Source organism: Strigops habroptila, chromosome 7 (assembly GCF_004027225.2).
Source record: "Strigops habroptila isolate Jane chromosome 7, bStrHab1.2.pri, whole genome shotgun sequence".
In the NCBI taxonomy this organism is placed as follows: Eukaryota; Metazoa; Chordata; class Aves; order Psittaciformes; family Psittacidae; genus Strigops; species Strigops habroptila.
In genome coordinates, this window is record NC_044283.2 from 64,979,723 (window position 1) to 64,992,106 (window position 12,384).

Here is a 12,384-nt window from a genome sequence, read left to right on the forward strand (position 1 = left end):
CTCAAGAATAGGAGATTGCTGGCTTTAGTTACACTTTCAGTAGATGAATTACACACTGGTAGCAGCTCTCATTTGACATGTAATAATCGATACTTCTCTGCTTACCCACGAATGGGTAGCAGAGAGCTACCTAATAGTCCAGAGAAAAAAAAGTCTGTCATCTTAAACAAATCTTATATGCATTCAATGCTGAGAAGCCTTTGCTGTATATCTTTTTAACATATTCTTGTTTTTCTGGTAACTTTGTGGGTGCAAATTGCTTGTGGACCTTTTAGCCCAAACATGAGGTTCTGCAGCTTTTCCAGCTCCATAAGCCTGGGGGAAATCTCAGCCTCTGGGGCAAACAGGAGCAATTTTAGGAGAGCCCTGTGGCACTGCCCATGTCCTAGGGACATCAGAGCACAGTGTCAGATGTGGCCTCCTTGGGAGGAGCACAGTGGTGAGCAGGAGGAAGGCCTCCATGAGTGCAAAACCCGCCACAGTTACATCAGCTTGTTCCTCATCTTTGAGTGGGTCATTACAAGTGTATCTGGAGTTGTGGCCATGCCTGTATGCTCACCTACACGTGGCAGATTAATGTCTTTGTAAACGCACTTTTCACTGACTGTTGAATGCTTAGGTCCCTCCCAAGGCTCTTGCAAGCAGTATCGAATTCTTGGAAACTCATCCTCTGACCTTTTTCTTTTGGAATATTTATTAGTGTGCAACAGCTACAGACTTACTCAAAGTGTTAGGAGAAGCAGCAGCAGTAGATAACTATTACCAGTGTGCAGTCTTACTAGTTTTAAAGCACCAGAGTAACTAGCTGTCTTCATCCTTGTTTGATTGCAATTATACTCAAATATAAACATCACTCAATGAACTTTGCAACAAGTGAGGGCTGAACCACTGTTAGGTAGGGCAGTTCCATATCTATGTGGCAATATTCTTCCTGCATTAGCGTAATTAAATTCAAATATTGGCTAGAGAGGGAGTTTGTTTTATTGCACCTCTCAACCGAATGTGTGTCAGGGAATATGAGTGAGTGGAAAAAGTCTGTCTGGAAGTAGGCAGCGTGCTGTGGTGTATTGCATTTCGCTGACATGAGAGGAATGTGGCAGTGAGGTCTACAGTTGCCTGCTGTAGGCACTAGCACTCAGGCTGAAAAGCAGCTTGGGATGTGCCTTTTGCTTCATTAAGCAAAAGGCTTTATGCCTGTGGCATGAAGTGCTATAAAACACAGCGTGGAATTATTATAGTGTATATTGTTAGACAGGATTGCCAATCTCAAATATGTGAGATCACAAGTCAGATATTACAGCATAAAATCTGTCTAGAAATTAGGGATATGTGGGGTTTTAAACTCTATTTCCTCTTTTCTTTGTAAGATTCATTTATTTTTAAGTGAAAGCCGAGATCTTCACTGACAGTTGAGATCCTCACCTGGCTTCAAGGCTTCAAGAAGAACACCAGGTTTCAAAAAAACTTGCAAAAAGGTCATAAAAGTTCTTAGCAGTGAGTCAGACATCTTCTGTAGAAGCTGTGTGATTGTGTAAGCTTTGTCACTGTAAATAGGAGCTAAAAACCAGAGATGCAAAATGCAGGCTAAGCTCCTGGCACTTGTGGTTTAGTTGAGGTTTGCTTACTTTTAACAAATGTCACTAACTGTGCTGGCTAACATTATTGAGCAGCTGGCAAAAAAAAGCAAACCAACCACCGCTATCTAGAAAGTGTGTGTTCAGGAGGGAAACCATGTGAGGCAGTTCGTAGACCTTGCACCCAGTTACCTACAGCTGATCCATATCTGCTCTAACTTCTGCAGCATCCCAGAGCTTCATCCTGTGCATGTTGGGGTCAGTAGCAGGACTCCTGTTTACAAGGGCAAGCCTGTAATGCTGAGGGATGCATTGATTTCCTTGTGTCGTCTGCATCTTCCAGAGAAACGTCAGTGCTGACCCCTTCCCTGGAAGGGAAGGTGTAAGGGATGGTGATGTCTTCAGTTTTTCTCCTTGCTCTGCTGAAGCAGCAGGCTGCAGCTTTGGAATTTTGAACCGCTGCACTGTTAGCAAGCAAGGAAGATGGAGCATTCATGTTTCTAGGCACTTGTACAGCACTGCAAAAGCAATGCCAGGGGATAGGCATGGGCATTTTTAGGATCCTTTGTTCTTTATTCCTACTGACCTGCACTTCAGTCCCAAAGAAGACAAACTACAGAGGAAATGATAAGATCCAAGAATTTTGATAACTGTATAGGATTTTTAATTTAAAACTCAAGTTTTAAATTAAATGGGCGCTCCTGTGCATAGGTTAGACAGTTGGTAGGTGAGCTGTAAATCTGCTGTTCTATCTGCCTCTCTTGAACTCAGCTGAGATCTTTTTTGGCTGTGCAACCCAAGAGGAAACAACAATTCTTGAAATAACATTTCAGCACCATAAATACGTCTCTATTTGATGCTCTGACATTTGGTGTTGGCAGCTCAGCCTGTCTCTTCAGTATGTGTGTGGCTGCCACCATTCAGCCTGTCCTTCTTTCCTGCACAGCTAGCTCAGATGAAAATCACCTTTCTCTCAAGAGTGCTCCAGGCAGCGGTTTAACATGGCTAAGCCTCAGGAGCTCTGTCATGCAAATATAAACTTGCTCTTAGGTCAACATTTAAAGCATCATTTTCATTGTTTTTTAAGAATCCTATTAGTTACAGAGGAATGATCAATAATCCAGTAGTCTGGAACCGCATCGTTCTGGCTCAGGGAGCTGCTACCACTACAGATTATGCTTTAGGTCTTGGAGGTGCATTTTTGTACTCTTGGATCTAGCAGTTCACCTAATGGTTCAGTGTAATTCAAGCCCACTGAAGTCTGCAGGAGATACCATTCAGTCAGTGCGTACTTCCCCCACCTCCAGTGGAAGCATTTATATAGTCAGAAGCAATGCTTTGAAATATTTTACTACTGTCATATTGATAAGGAGAAAAAAAAAAGATACAGCTATAAAGAGGTTGTGTGCATTAATTATTTATCTTGCAATCAAGAAAGTATAAAAATAATCCAGAATGAAAATTGGGAAGGGTTGTAAAGGAAAGCACAGGCTCTTTCATATTGAATAATGCAGACCGCATTCAGGCTTTCTCCACAGAACATGACGTCTAATCCCAGCACAAGTAAATACATGTTTTTTTCTCTAAAACAGATTTTAAAAACACACAGCTCTTGAGAGGAGACTAATTGTGCTCACTTAGCTTCAAGTGAATAATTAAACTGTGAGGAGTTAGTATTTTCCTGGCTCCTCTGTAATGTTTCTTGCTTATTAATTCTTAGATATTCAACTTTTAGGGGGTTTTAGCATCAGTTAAGCTCTGCTTCTATTGTCTGAAAAATAAAATATGTAAAGGAAAAACTGCCACAGATTTAAATACATTTACAGTATTGTAATTAAACCACTTGAAAATATGAACCATCAACTTTTTCTCTCAGGGACTCAGCCACCTATGGGATTTTTGTGCCTTTGAAAATCTCCCAAGAGATCCAGTGTGCTTTGCTTCTCCTGATTGTTCTTGAAATAAAAGAAGCTTTTAGTCCTTTAAAATCTGTTGTCCTTATCCGCTACTAATTACATACATAGTAAGTGCTGTGGGATCAAAACATAAACAAGTTACTCCTCCTACACTTACAGTTTTGATGGGATTTGCAGTTTGGCCAGTCTGACTCTTACTGTATTTGTGATCCTCGTGGATTAAGGTAGATCCCTTTGGCTTGGATTAAGAACTTCCAACGCATCTTCAAATAGAGGAAAGGGTGAATAGAAAAGAGACTGGAAAAGGATAAGAGAAGGCACCTGAGAAGGCAGGTAGACTGGTCCTGAGTCCTGGGGCATAGCTAATGGCATACATGTTGCTCCTTCTAGACATCAGCCTAGTGCCCTCTTAAAAGTCTCCACTAACAGAGATCGTGTCACCTAATGAGAGTTTGGGCAGATTCTTTTCCTGTGAGGAATGTTTTCCTGACAGCCAACTCGCTCCACCAGGTGCCCTGTGAATTAGTCCTTAACTTGCTGCCTTTGTGGGGTGAGTAGGGTGATGCCAAGTGAGGAAGTGAAAGGGAACAGAGAGGGAAGTGCTCAGGCGATGGGAGGAAGGAGGTAGAGAGCCTGGATGGAGAACCCTGGGAGGATTCCTTGTCGCTGTGTGTCTTGCCACTGATGGCTTCAACTTTCTGATGCTTTTGAAATGCTTTAGACAGATAGTGAGTAAGAGCAAAGCACAACCTCAGTGGTGGAGAAACCTCCGGGTCCCATGTGCAGAACTGAAAAATAGTAGTAAGTTGGCAGAAAGACATGACCATAATGCCCTTTTCTTGTCTTTTCTACCCTCACAGATGAACAGGAGCCAGCAGTGAGCAGTGATTCAGATATTTCATTGATTATGGCAATGGAGGTTGGACTGTCCGATGTGGAGCTTTCCACTGATCAAGACTGCGAAGAGGTGAAGTCTTGAAAAACAGAGATCCCACACTAAACTACAGGGGAGGGTCACAGGGAGGGACTGAGTCAGCTTTCTAGGATTTGGACCAGTCATGCACATGCCTCCAGAGCACTGTCACTCCTGCACACTCCATTCGAGATGGTCACGAAAAGCAATAGCAACAGTTGTGTCTTCCTGGATGCGGTTTCATCATCTGCATACGTTCATTTTGTTCACATGGGAGATGAACGCTTCCAGTTTACCCACGTGCTTGAGAGCGGTCATTTAACTCTTCAGTGGCTCATAAATACGCGACTGAAATGACAGCTTGAGTGTTTTCTACACTTGTTCGATTGGGTTTTGTTTCTTTGTTTCGAAAAGATGTCTGTTTGCTATGTTTGTTTGTTTGGTTATGGTTTGTTATGGATGGACACTCTGTTTTTGTTGACTGACCCCAGCTTTTTCAAGAGTTCAGTCCAGAAATCTGAATTTCCATTCACTGGTCACTTCATGATCTGACTCCAGGATTTATCATTGCCTTGTTGTTTCTGCATGAAGTACACATGGCTTCAGAAGGATGGTGCACCAGCACCCTGCATTAATGTGAAGCGTGCTTTCATTAAGTGGGAGCCTTGGAAATGGTATATTCTGAAGGCCTTTATTTGTAGGAGAGCTCTGAGTTAACAGAGATCGTTGAGATTCGGGTTAAAACATTGTGTTGGCTTTTACGTAGAGGTCTGTTCTAGACAAGTATCAGAGGTCTGTTCTAGACAAGTATCATATAGTGTGAAGTTGAGAAAAAAAAGTTTAAAGCTTTACTCCATCCTTGTAGTCCTTTGCTGTATTTTATGCTATTAGCAGTTGTCAGTACATTAATGGCCTTCCTACAATTCAGTAGCTGGAAAAGAAGATCTAGTATAACATCATGTCTCTTCTTAATTTTACAGACCAAAATCTTACTGGTAGGCTAAAGGAGTGTCTGAGAGGTTTCCAGAGGCTGCTTGTTGACAGCTGTGCATTATGTGGATGACAGTATTCTTAGAAGGGGTCTGGAGATGCTGATATCAGCATCAGAAATTGCTAATGAAGCAGGAGGCAGCTGGTTGAAATGTTTACTTCCTGGTTGGTTTGGGGTTTTTTCTTGGTGTATTTCACTTCTTACCTTTTAAAACTTGTTACCCAACACAGGAGTTCAGGTGGTTCCTTGCCCTCCAGGGTTCCCGTCAACACTGTGGCAAGCATAATGGAATTCTTGCAATTTGTATATAGATATATATACCAAAATACATTGGGTAGAGGGGAGGGAATACGAAAATAAACAGAACTAACTAAATCAAAACACCTAAGTAATAATGGCCTGCGATGATTATCTAGTTCATCCTGAGCTCTGCTTTCCATGGAGAAGCTTATCATTACTTGTTCAGTGTACGGTTTCCTTTTTCAGTCAAAATACTTAACTGTGAAGAAGCATTTTTAGCTTACTGTTACACAAGAGTACATGGTTTCTGTTGACAGTCAGATGATTTGAATCACATTACTGCCTCCTGAGTCAAGTCCATAGAATCAACAATTCATCTTACATTGCAATTTCATGGCGAGGTCAAACATTTTGACTTGATGGTGTCATGGCAGCATCTCAAAATGCAACTGTTAGGGTTCTTGCTGTGTTTAGTCTCCTTGTGGATTTACTTGTTAAATGTGGAGACCAACTTCCAGCCAAAATTTGGTTTGTCAGCTCTTATTCAGGAACAAATATGTTTAGAACTATCCCTAAAATTTTGGCCGACTTGCTTCTTTAGTACAGGAAGAAGGAAAAATTATACTCCATGCTTTTTGGTCCAGTTAGAACTCAATTCATTTTATAGCCTAATTTTTTTGATGTTCTTAGTCCCTAAATTACAGGGTAACTTTGAGGCAAAGGAGCACAGCCTAATCATCCTTCAAAACCATGATCCGGAAATGTGCAGTTAGATTTTTATAAGCCATTTGAAAGGACATCTCTATTTAATTAAGGAGATGCTGGAAATCTGCTTGGTTTAGAAAGAAAGTTAGAGATCATTCTAAAGGGCACGACTAGGTCAGTCTTGCCAATATGTGTGGTTCTGTAATCGTATTTTCCTTATTCTTTAATGTCACCTCTCTTCCTTGCTGCTATGGGAAAGGTGCACTGCATCAGGAGGACTGATGCTGAGATTCACCCCTGCACAAGAGAGTTTGCACAAGGTACTTCATCAGCTCCACTTAGGCTCCAGAAATAATGCTGAAATGGGGTTTAAGTGGTGCTTACAGAAAATGCATTCCTGTGTGGCCCTCCACAGAGGAATGAAATTCATCTCAAATGACTGCAGGGGGAAGAGTGAAGCTGGTTATACACAGTCAGGTCTCCCTAGGGGAACTACACACACTGGTACAATTTCTTCTCTAGTGCTGGAGCCTGGGTGCTACATGTCACAGAAGCATCACGAACATAATGTCTGAGTTGTCAGTGATCCTTTAACATCCATCCGCTGCAGCCCAGCACACAGACAAAATACTCCTCGCTGCACTGCTTGGGTTTTAGAGAAGCTGTCACAAAGTCTTCATTTTATTTCACACTTAAGTTAATTTCACAATTAACTAAGTTAATCTCAATAGATAGATTGACCAATTATCTGTTGCCATAGCATAGTCATCCACAGCACAGCAGAGCAGTGAGGTCTGTGGAAAAGCAAGACAGTAGGTGAAACTCCCAGCTGATAGTGAACTGGCTCCTTTGCCCAGCAAAATCATTGAAGGGAGCTGTGCTCAAAAGGGCATCACATACAGACCCTGCCCTTATTTCTAGGAGTTGAGGAAGGATTTTGGGGAGGGATCACACTGTGCATGATCTTTTCCTGAGTATCCCATACCAGATGTGGTCCCTCAGGGTCCACAGGTGGCCACTGGCAAGGTGCTAGGCTGGGTGAGACATTTTTACGTATCACCATACTGTAGTCTTTCAGAAGAGGTGTCCCAGAAAATCTGGGTCAGGAGTCACTCTGCTTTTGTTTTCCCAGTTCCACCTGCAGTTTCACTCAGGAAAGATGTTTTTCCATCCCTGTCCTCAGGTGTTCTACAGCTCTGGGCACTGTTAAGCAGTAGCAAGTGAAAAGCCAGGTTGCACATCACTGAAGCCAGAATTTAGGAAAGCACTTAAGTAAATGTTTTATTCTGTCCTTCTTCAGAAAAGCACTTGCGGTTAATTTTGGACTTGTACCAAAATCATGTTATTTTCAACAGGTCTATGAGCATAATTAAGCCCCTGTGTCAAATGGAAATATTTTTCTAAAGCAGGATCTGGCTGACAATATTCTTTGTATATATAACCTCTGAAATGCCTTGGGAATTTGAGGTGCTTCATAAATACTGAGACCTCCAGGTGTATGTTTGTAGCACATATGAAAGCCTTAATTCTGCAGATCTGCATGCCCATGCACTATTTTGCTTACGTGAGTCTCTCCACTAAGATTTCCTCACAGGGTAAAATTAAACCACCTGAGTTGCCACTTTGAGCAAGATGAGTCCCATCCTGCGTGAGTCCTCAGTACTGCTGCCTGCTGAGCTTGGCCTCTGGAATTAAATACATGGGATTCGGATACCAGGGACACAGCACTGCCTGTTCAGAAGGGAAAGCAGCCTTTAGCATGCAGCCAGGAAAACACAAAATCCTCTGGTGCCCTCTGATGAACAAGTGCTCATGCACGTAATTCTGCAGGCTCATGCTGTGACTTACGCGGGGGCAGAGGGGCACCTCCTGCACAGGGCTGGCGGCCAAAGGATGGACCGTGCAGCTCTCTGAGAAAGACATTTTTGTGTTTAAGCTGATCTTGTGTCTCTCTCAGATTTTCCTGTCCTGTCGTTTGAGGCTCTTTTCTTTTCCATGAACAAGTTGTAGGTGGGAGAAGTATTCACCTTAGTGAGGCTCATCTCCACTCAGGCTGGGTTGCAGGTTGAAACGTGGGCAGACGGAGACTGCTCTCTGAGTATCCTTTGATTTTCATGGGTTTCACTGAACTAAAGGTCTGTTCAATAGGTGGGACACATAAAAAGTTGTATAGGCAGAGTTTTGCAGGGTGCCAGTTCCACATCCCCTCCCCATGGCTGACCCATTCTGGTGGGGATCCAGATCTAACACTTGCTGAGGGTTTGGATTTTTTTCATTTCCTGATTGCTTCAGAGCCTCAAAACCAGAATCAGGTCAATCATAGCACTGTAGTTCATTCTTTAAGCATTCTGTAGAATTATATTGCCATGGATGCATATAAAAGTGTATTGGTAAGACTGTGGAAACTGTATTGTAGTGAAAACAGAAGCAGCTGCCATTTTGATATGACTTTTTATGTGAGGGAGGTTGTGGCACTAAGAAAAAGGCTTTCTAGAGGCAATTTGGAAAAAAATAAAATCAAAATCTCCTATGATAAGAGATCCCTTGGATCTCACTGCTTCAGTGAACCCTAGATCAGATCCAGAGGAAGCCAGTGCAAGAAGGGCAGTACTTCATCTTGTTGAATGACTTATTTCGGATACTTTTTTACTTTGTTAACTAAATGAATCCAAGCAGAGAGACAGATCCAGCTCTGAATTTGATCTTTCTCAAAGTATATGCACTTTGTGATCCAGTTATTTTCCTTGTCAAACCTGTTAACCCACCCTGTTTTCCCCCTTGCTAAATCAAAAGAAATGCTTGTCCAGTTTGAAAAATGTCTAGCTCAGAAGACTCTTGCATATGGATGGATTGTCCTGGTGGGTATCTGCAGATCACTTAACACTTCTGTGTACATTTGTTTACTCATCACAACACAGTTACAGAGTATCCATAAAGGCAGTTTTATTTGCTGTTCTTGTTAAAGCTGCAGTTCTCATTTAGGTTTTCCGGAATTTTGCCTTACAAAATTTTCCTTTGAATATACGCCACAGCCCTTTGAGAGGGTTCTGTGATTAAAAGGCAAAGATCAGGGCACAAGTCTTCAAATGTAAATCTCTGGACTGCAAGTCCAACTTCCCAGCTGGGAATCTCACGGGCTTTGTTTCCAAGAGTCTCATTCCTTTGTGGTCTCTGTCCTTGGAAAAGCTCATGACTAAGCATATAGTTTGAAATAAGCCAGGATAAGAATTTATAGGCCATGCAAGCCAGGAAAACCAATAGTCATTTATTGATTTCTATTTATTAGCAATAATGGACTTTTTTTAACCATTTGTTGTTCTTGTAGATCCCTGTTGTCGGGCCACTCTACTCGGAATAGGGGCCAAGACAGGCTGACTCTCTAAACAGAAGAGGGAGGGCTTGGTTTGCTGTTGGGATGCACTCATTTCCAGTTCCACAGGACTGAAATGGCAGAGAAATCCATCTGGTTCCTTCCCAGTCCCTCCATAGGTTTCTGCTCTGGCGTGAGCCTTTGTTGCAGGGGAAGAAGACGGTGGGATCAAACTGATGCTGTGCCGCTTCGTCTCTTGCATTCTGTGCTGCCTACAGATTGGATTGCTCTGGTTGAGCATGGAGGAGAGGAGCCAGCCTAAGTTCAGCTTAATCACAGATAGGCCAGGGGTGCTGGGCAGACTCAGGGCCGCCAACCTTCTTCATAACCAGTGCTGATCAGGGTTGCTGCTTCCCTGAAGAACACCGAGTGTTAAGTCATTTGTTTTATAGATGCAAAATGTGTGAGCGTATACAGGGCAGCCAGCGTGACACGAACGAATCGGCTTCATTAACGCAAGCAGTGAAAAACAATGGCATGAAATACTGTCGGGGCAGGGAAACGAGGGTGGAGGTGTTGTTTCGCAGGCTGTAGTGAATAGGGACGGCTGATCCAACGCAAGCACTCCTTTTACTTTCCCAAGCTGTTACCTGAACTAATTGATAGTTTCGCAGTTGAAAGAGGAACGCCAGATGGACTTTTTAGCCTGGATTTGTTTGTGTGGCAGATGGCAGCTGCCGGCTGGGGTGGGGAGTGAGGGAGAAGGCAAGGCCACCCCTGCCACGCTGGACACCCGCTCAGCTCCCTCCCTCTGCTTTGGCACTTCTTTCTCTAGGGAAAAAACACCCCTTCCGAGCAGGAGCTGTATTTCAAAGGGAGAAACAGAGAACAAAAATGAATGAAAGATGTTGTGGATTTTGAATGAAAAGCCAACAGATGAATTTTCCATCTGAAATTAATCTTGTCTCAACTATGTTAATTGTGAACCAGTGGAAGTTATTTCTTTCTGGAGTGAATGCAAAGAAAAAAAGGGAGAGGGAGAAAAAAAAAAAAGAAATGCTACTTTCCCATTTTTGTTTATTTCTCAAATCTTCAGTCCTGTGTAGCTTGAAAAACAATAGCAAGATCGAGATGCTTGTTTGCTCTGAATGTATATCTGAATGTTATTTCAGATGTCAGATACCTAAATGTTTTGTATGTGTACGTAATACCGCCCTTCCTGTTTCATGTTAGGAACCTGAAATGACTGTACCATTTTATAATTAGAAATGTAAAGAGGGGACAGCGGGTGGGAGGGTCTGTTATTTTTATAGCAAGATGTTCCTTGTATTTAGTGAACATTTAAAATGGTTTTGTACTTGTCAAAATATACATTCCATCCATTTCCAGAAGAGGATCATTTCTATTGAGTAGTTTATAAGCAAACCAAAAAACTGTGGTGTCCCATTTGTACATGGTTCATGAACAGAGCAGGAGTATCCTGGCTTTTAGTGATGGCTCCAAAGCTTTTTCCAGCCATGTCTCTTTTCACATGCCGCAGAGCCATACCAGCAAATGCTGACGTTAAGAAGGGAAGAAAAACCCTGAGTGAAATAAATACCATATGGATCAGTGCACAGCTTATCAAAATAACTTCTAGTTTGGAGACAATGGTCTGTCCCAGTGGAACAAGGTAATCAGTCCCGCTCCGGATGCAGGAGTGGATTTACTGCTTCTGCCCTGGCAAGCTGGGGGTGACAGGGCTGTCACACATCGGCATCATGGCCCCTCCGGCTGGGAGCCTGGTTCTGGCTGAAGCTGGTTTGCTGGTAAGGCAGTTGGTTCCTGCAGGCTGACCACGTTGTGGTTCTTCCAGCTGTGGAAACAACCTTCCATCTCCGTGTTAAAAAACCGTTCCTTTCTCAGCCAGCTGCACTTTGGTTTGTGCAGCACCCAGCGAAGACCATGGCAAAATCACACAGTGGCATTTACATAGCTCTTTTTCTCATAGTCAGCTTCCCCCCCGCCTGCTACCCTGTGACTTGCTGCCAAAACAGTGCAGTAGCAGTTTGTGAAGCGAGCCTTTTTTTTCTAGCATTACTTTCTGTACAGTATTGCAAATAGACTGTAAGTCTTTGCTGATATTTTATAATGTATACATCTTCCCCTCCAATGCACTTTATCTCTCTTGAAAAATGTGGGAGTCGGAGAGCTACCATCTTAAAGGGATTTGCCTGAAATCATGGGGCACACACTTTTTATTTTGTTTCCTTCTTGCTTTGTTATGTACTGTAAATGCTAAAGAGCATGGACAGTGACTCAGCTGGGGAAAGTACCGAAATGTTGAGGGTAATATTCGGAAGCATTATTCAGTAGTACAACATGGCTATTTTTGTTATATAGAGGATTATAATGTAAATATGTGAGACTGTGTTATTATGTACTAGTAAAATATTGCAACTCTCAAAGTTAAGATGGTGAATTCCAAGGAATTTTATTGCAAGTTTTTTAATAAAACGAATCTGATTACTGTGTCGTACATATTTTCTAACAGACTGTGTAAAACTGGCATTTCCTGATGTGGGAAACTTGGAGATTGTTTCTTCCAGAACTTGACCACTGCAGACTTTGGTGTTCACAGGAGGCAGAAGCTACAGCAGGAAGGGACCCAAGTGGCAGCCTGGCCTCCGTGCCACTTCTCCAGCCCCAGCCACTGCTCAGGTCCCCCCCATCCTTCAGCTGCTTTTGATCAGAAT

General features: G+C 42.6%; 1 protein-coding gene across 2 annotated transcripts in view; it reads left to right on the forward strand.

Annotated features, from left to right (window-relative positions):
* The window catches only part of RNF150 (ring finger protein 150), a 133,568-nt gene extending 121,411 nt beyond the window's left edge, over nucleotides 1-12,157 (forward strand). The window contains exons 7-8 of one of the 2 annotated variants that reach the window (XM_030492663.1): nucleotides 4,351-4,457; nucleotides 9,665-12,157. In XM_030492663.1, the coding sequence (XP_030348523.1) occupies nucleotides 4,351-4,457; nucleotides 9,665-9,697 (140 nt within the window). In that variant the 3' untranslated portion in view covers nucleotides 9,698-12,157. Of the gene's footprint in view, nucleotides 1-4,350 lie in introns of both variants that reach the window. The other variant, XM_030492664.1, reaches the window with a different exon arrangement.
* Nucleotides 12,158-12,384: the final 227 nt, after the last annotated feature.